Below are 6,505 nucleotides of genomic sequence, written 5' to 3'. Positions count from 1 at the left end.
TTTTTTTCAGGATTCTTTGATGAATAGAAAGTTAAAAAGAAGAGCATTTATTTAAAATATAAATCTTTTCTAACAATATACACTATTGTTCAAAAGTTTGTGGTCACTTTTTTTTGAAAGAAATTAAAACTTTTATTCAGCAAGGATGTGTTAAATTGTTAAGAAGTTATAGCAAACATTTATATTGTTAGAAAAGATTTATATTTTGAATAAATGCTGTTTTTTAAAAACTTTTTATTAATCAAAAGAATCCTGAAAAAAGTATTGCAGTTTCCAAAAAAATATTTGGCAGCACAACTGTTGCCAACATTGATAATTCTAATAATAAATCAGCATATTAGAATCATTTCTTAAGGATCATGTGACACTTTAGACTGGACTAATGGCTGATGGACATTCAGCTTTGCATCACAGAAATAAATTATATTTTAAAGTATATTAAAATAGAAACCATTATTTTATATTTTAATAACATTTTCCAAGATTACTGTTTTTTTCTGTATTTTTGATCAAATAAATGCAGCCTTGATGAGCAGATAATCAGATAATAAAGCAGATAATCTGTCGCTTATAAAATTCTAAAGTTTCTTTTTCATTATTTAAAATGCATTTGACATACTGGTAGTGGTGGTCCCATGCCTTCCTTCGCCTTAGATCAGACAGTAACAGAAACACCTGCTCGGCTGCCACGGCCACATGAGTCTCCACCTTAAAGCACAACATCTGGTTCTCCTCAAGTGTGTATAAACTCACCTGGGCACAATGTTTCAGCTCATAAATTTCTCTCAAGCTTCTACAGCATTTTTGACTCGAGTCACCCATGTAATCTCAAAAGGACAAAATGGGTACTTTAAAATTAAGTTAGCAAAGCTTGTCCACCTTATTTTTCTCTGAGGTTAAGACCCAGTTGTTACGGGCAGCCAACATCTTCAGTGCCGAAACATTATTGTAACTGAGGTACATCTGCCAAGACATGGAATAGTCACATGATCCAACAAAGCATGTTGAGCAAATCCATGAGATTTATAGCTATTAGAACAGGTTAATATACCTGGTTACATGGGTCCCAGGGAACCGAGAGAGGAACTTCACTTTGTTTGCAGGATATTATGTACTTCCTGTAAGAGGAGAGCATACTTATGTGATCTAGTGTCCCATGCTGGTCTGCTATGCAGGAATTTTTATAGTTGTAAAGTTAACTTTGAATATGACATACAGCCAGAGCTTATAAATAGGCGTATGATATAAGAATATGACATAACCTGTTATAATAGACAAAATCTTCAGAATCCTACCTGTCAAGGCGGATTTTCTCTCTGGCTATGGCTTCCTGAAAGCGTCTTTTACCATCCTAAAAAGACAGGATGAGAAGATAGATTTTTTTTATTGAAATAATAAGATACAGTTTTAAAAACTCAAGCACTTCAGTTCCAGCACTAATTTTGTTTCACCCTCTTGAACTCTTCTAACAATCTCCATCAACAAGTTAAACTCTTCCACCATGTGAGGGATTCCAGGAATGTTACAGCGCTCACCACAGGCTCAGGCCGTATCCTTGGCAACGTGCATGGCTTCCTGTCATTGTCCAAGACCTCAAAGGTCATGAAGGCGGTGTTGATGTGTCGCAGGGGCTCTCCACCCTGATAGGCCTCCGCACACACTCCCACCTCCATACTGGAATAGCACACACAAAATAACAGTTGTTCAAGTTGTTCAAAGATAAATCAGGCTTCCTTGATTCATGGTTGTAAGTGATACTGAGCCATAGCTTTTACTGGTTATAATATAGGTATATGCTATATTACTGGTTTTAAATCCTTAGTCTACATAGCGGTACTGATCCATAGCTTATATAATACAATAAAATAAATATGATAAATCAATTTTATATTAAAATATAATAATAAATATATATAACCATTAAAAAGTTTGGGTTTGGTCTCTTATGCTCACTTATCTATTTGAATATAATTTCAAATGTAATTAATTCTTGTGATGCAAAGCTGAATTTTCAGCCATTACTCCAGTCGTCAGTGTCACATGATCCTTCAGAAATCATTCTAATATGCTGAATTGGTGCTTAAGATTCAGTTGTTATTATTATCAATGCTGAAACCCGCTTATAATTTTTGTGGAGACTGTGATAAATTTTTTGACCCCAAATTTTTGAATGGTAAATATATATACAGCCACAGCCGTCCCAGTGGTCCACAAATTTTTCTTGATACAGATGTACCTTTTCTTGAAAGCATTGTTTACGATTGCCTTCAACACCAGTCTGTCTCCAATGTGGGACGGCCCGCGAAAGTGGAACATGTCTATGCTCCGCAGGGTTGGGTGAGCATTACACAAACGACTAGAAGAAAAAGTATATAGCGTATAATGCACCGAAACTCCAATGATTTCCTTGCGTATTAATTTCAATATCTTTTTTTATCATCAGATTTGACTGTAGTAGAAAAGTGACTGTTCACCTGGCAGAGATGGTGGCTACATTCTCCATCCAGGCCATGATTTGTCCACCAAACGTGCTGACCTGGTGATTGGCATGAGGCGGGAGCACCAGCTCAACGCTTTCGACCCGAGTCCGCTCTGCAGGCACCGCATCCTGGTAATCCAGACGCTCACTCACTGACAAACAGATAGAGCACCACTTATCAGAGCTACTGCATATTCCAGTCTATTTATTCTACACACTTCAAACCATGTGACCCTTTGTAAGTGAACGGTGAAGGTTTACTGCACATATATGCTTAAATGAGTGTTGGTGGCATGTTAATGAAGAGACACCAAACAAACTGAATGACACCTTTAATCAGAACTCAACTTCTGATTCATGACTCATTTCATGTGGCAAGTGTTCCTGAGACCTCTCTTCAAAGTCTTGCAAGTAAATAAACACACCTGGAGAAGATGAGTGAGCAGTGTCTCTGCTCACCTGTCTGAGAGCAGCAGCTGCTGAGAAGATCGTTAATTATCTCTGCATGGATCAGTCTCATCCTCCTGCGCTCGGCTGCGAGGCTGTACTCCATCTGCTCTGCCTGCGTGCGTGGAATAACCTGCTTCAGCTGTACCTGTGCAAACCCAAACACTGCACTGATGAATCACAACTCTTAACAAGATGTGGACCAAATGCAAAAACTTGTGCCTAAATTGTTTAGTTTTGATTTAGTTTGACGTGATATTTCTTACCTTTCCTGCTTCGGTATGTTGGGCCACAAAGGTGGCAAAAGCGTGACAGACCTTCCACTGTCTGTTGCTGAAGAGATCTTCACAGCTCACCAAAATCCCAGCCTGAGACAAAGACCTACATCATCAGTCATTCTTCATTTAGAAGAAGTTTTATCCAAAGTGGCTTACAAATGAGAAACATTGCAAGCAATTTATCATAAGGGTCAACAATATTTGCAGTACACAATGCCAAGTTTCCAGTATACCCTTATGCAAAGAGAATGTTTCCTTGTATATTAACAGTCAATAAATTAAATTATTTAATGTATAAAAATAATACATTGTGTTTAATGTATTAAAATATATTTACTAATTGCCGCTTTTCATATATTGAAAAATATGTGAAAATTTACTTTTATATCGCAATTTATATAATTTGAAATTCAATAATAAGCATGAAACTATAAACACTAGTTTCCCATATATGGAAATGTATTATTCAATAGATTGCATTATATTTTCTATTATATTCCCATATATTTTTGTTTCATAGGGGTAAACTAGGTTAGCACACAAGCTAGAGCAGAAGTGAAACGCAGAAATGTGAAATTTGTTTGGTTGTGGATTAATCAATAACCAAACGTCTGCATGTTAATAATACCAATACATGTGTTATTTCACATAATAAAATAATTTGTGCTCACTAATTTGTGATGCATTTCACTAAATAGTAGTAGATATTCCCACAAACCTCCATGCTGGATGTGAAAGCTCTGTTGACTTTGGCTGCAATGTTTACAACCTGTCCGACCCTGAAGAAACAGAGCAACACATCTTTATAATGAACAAAAACTTTTTGTTTCAATTTAAAATAATTAGTTCCTGTAAATGTTGTTACCCTATGGTGGTTATAAAGTGAATGTCATCCACTGAGGCTGTGATGCAGGAGCGGCCAGCATGTCTCTCAGCTGGAAACAAGTGAGTAAATATTGATAATTAATACATGTTTACACCCATGGTAAGTATTTAAGCAGGTTCATCTGAAAAGCAAACACGTAAGTATGTATTCCTGAAAATGTTCCACGCTACAGAACGAAGTGAAAAACAAACAGGCCTGCGCAGTTTATTTTAAGCAACATTAAGGGAAGCATGTAAAGCTGTTACCAACCACCATCTGTGCTCTTCACAGTGCTACAAAGGTTTAGCCACATTCTCAGCTGAAATGCTTTTGCCTTTTATCAGTTAAATACGATTAACAATCATTCCAACTATTAAACTTTCTCACCAGCCCGTTACTCTGTTTATTCATACAAGAGGATGGAAATCACAGTTCAAACTGCACAAACTCCTCCATCTGTGATGTCTAATGACACTTAGTACAAGCATATGGTGTGGAGGTATTTCCATGAATATTGAAGGTGACAGCAATGATTCAGAGTGAAATTAAATCACCTTAAAAGATTATTCTATAGTGTTAACTTAACTTGAAGTAGTTTTACTAGATCGTTGGCATGGATAATTTGATAAAATAATTTAATTAAAAAAAAAAAATGTTTGTTTCATTCAAAACAGGCAGGCGGTGGAGTCCATCCACTTGAGCAGCTGCCCAGCACTGAGTTCTCCACAGTAGTTTGCATGGCAGGGAAGGACTATCTGACTCATGTTTACTTCAGTTGGGTTTCTGCACATCTCCCCATTCTCCAGAATAAACATGGGCTCTTCCAGCGGCACATGATCCCTGGGCTCATTCGCCATGACTAGGGCTCTGTTGGAGCAACATACCTACATTTTAAAATGTTTATTTGTGTGCATATTTGGTGATGATTAGCATTGGAGCATAAGAGCATTAGGCTAGAATATCACTGTCTTGAAGGATATCAGAAGGTGGAAATCAAAAGGTCAGGAAATTTTGCTTTTAGGTCACAACCTTTTGTATAAAGTGGCCTTGTATAAGAATGTGCATGAATATCAGGACAGGCAACTGCTGTCATCTTCACAGGACTCATGGTGAGGTCATGGCACATGAAGTCATCACACATGCTCATATTTCTTTTTAAGCCTTACATGTGATCATATGTGATTCCAAGTGCATGTTAATGTGGTCTGTCCATTTTGCTTGTTTTCATAAGCCACAGCAATCTTGAGTCAATTCAAAAGGGATTAATCCACCAATTCAGTTAAAAAATAAGTGTACTTGAAAGTGCAACACTTGCAACAGATTTATAATCTAAGAAAATTTATTTTGGAATTACTGTGCTGCAGAGCCTATGAGAAGAGATTATGAATAAAAATCATGTAAATCAAACAAAATCATAAGAGATCATTTAAAACATCAAGAATAATTATTGGTTGGATCACCCAAGATGTGTGTTTTGCAATGTTTATTTTCTAGGTGCCAGATTATATACAGGACAATGCCTTTTTTTGTCTGTAAAAACGACGTGCCATTGAGATCAATACTCTTAACTCGTTTCAGTTTGTACCTGGAATAAGCCTGTGCTCAGTCAAAAAGTTCGGCTATTAAGTGACACGTAACTACAGAACATATTAAATTTACAGCTCATATTCCATTAGTTTTCATGTGGAATTTACAAGCATAAAAACATAACCAGTCATATCAAATAATCAGTGTGCTGTTATTCAGCATCAAAGCGCAACTCCTGTTCATTTCCACTTCAAAAACCTGTCATGTGTCAGACCTGAAGTTAGGAGTGGAAGTAATGTAACCTGTTGTTGACTGACATCATTCTACTCAAATAGTTTTCATTGTAATGAGTTGCAGTGCAGATAAGTTATAAGACTACGTAAAGTTGTTAAAGAGTAAGTTATTGGTTATGCATCTTAATATATATTTTTCTAATAAAAGAGAAAAAAGACAGTAGGCTACGACAATATATTTTACAAGAACATTACGTTGCATGCCTTTGCTGATTTTTATGTAAAATGGATGATGAGGTTCTTCTAAAGTTTGCACAGCAGGTTATTCTGTGACATTCCAGGTGTTAAATGCGTCAGAACTAAAATACTAGCCTGCGTGGGCAGGCTAATGACAAAAAAGTAATGAGCAAACTTACATGAATAGATGTCAAACCACTCTCATTTGCGCGAAGAAAGAAACAATGCCTGCGTGATGTATCTTTGCAAGATATATGAAAATAAATAAACACACATTCATATTCCCAGTCAAACAAAAGTGTCCACACTGCGCTCGACTGTTTCCATAAGCCCAATGAAGTTACAGTGCCGCCCAGAAACTTTTTTAAGGTAGGCTGATTCCATTACACAAGGTCAACTCTGCGTTTATGGAATTAGTGTGGAATAAGCTAACAATATT

General features: G+C 36.5%; 1 protein-coding gene across 1 annotated transcript in view; it reads right to left on the bottom strand.

The window, feature by feature from the left end:
* The window catches only part of LOC107743846 (acyl-coenzyme A thioesterase 11-like), a 9,347-nt gene extending 2,951 nt beyond the window's left edge, over nt 1-6,396 (bottom strand). The window contains exons 1-13 of the mRNA XM_016557282.1: nt 6,246-6,396; nt 4,740-4,936; nt 4,070-4,142; nt 3,923-3,983; nt 3,193-3,294; nt 2,939-3,074; nt 2,475-2,631; nt 2,237-2,356; nt 1,536-1,674; nt 1,296-1,351; nt 1,052-1,118; nt 880-963; nt 620-753 (exon numbers count right to left, since the gene is read on the bottom strand). Coding sequence (XP_016412768.1) covers nt 620-753; nt 880-963; nt 1,052-1,118; nt 1,296-1,351; nt 1,536-1,674; nt 2,237-2,356; nt 2,475-2,631; nt 2,939-3,074; nt 3,193-3,294; nt 3,923-3,983; nt 4,070-4,142; nt 4,740-4,926 — 1,316 coding nt within the window. The 5' untranslated portion in view covers nt 4,927-4,936; nt 6,246-6,396. The remainder of the gene's footprint in view (nt 1-619; nt 754-879; nt 964-1,051; nt 1,119-1,295; nt 1,352-1,535; nt 1,675-2,236; nt 2,357-2,474; nt 2,632-2,938; nt 3,075-3,192; nt 3,295-3,922; nt 3,984-4,069; nt 4,143-4,739; nt 4,937-6,245) is intronic.
* Nucleotides 6,397-6,505: the final 109 nt, after the last annotated feature.

Source organism: Sinocyclocheilus rhinocerous, unplaced genomic scaffold (assembly GCF_001515625.1).
Source record: "Sinocyclocheilus rhinocerous isolate Xijiao unplaced genomic scaffold, SAMN03320098_v1.1 scaffold377, whole genome shotgun sequence".
In the NCBI taxonomy this organism is placed as follows: domain Eukaryota; kingdom Metazoa; phylum Chordata; class Actinopteri; order Cypriniformes; family Cyprinidae; genus Sinocyclocheilus; species Sinocyclocheilus rhinocerous.
Note: the sequence above shows the minus strand (reverse complement) of the source record. Positions and strands in the feature narration are given on the sequence as shown.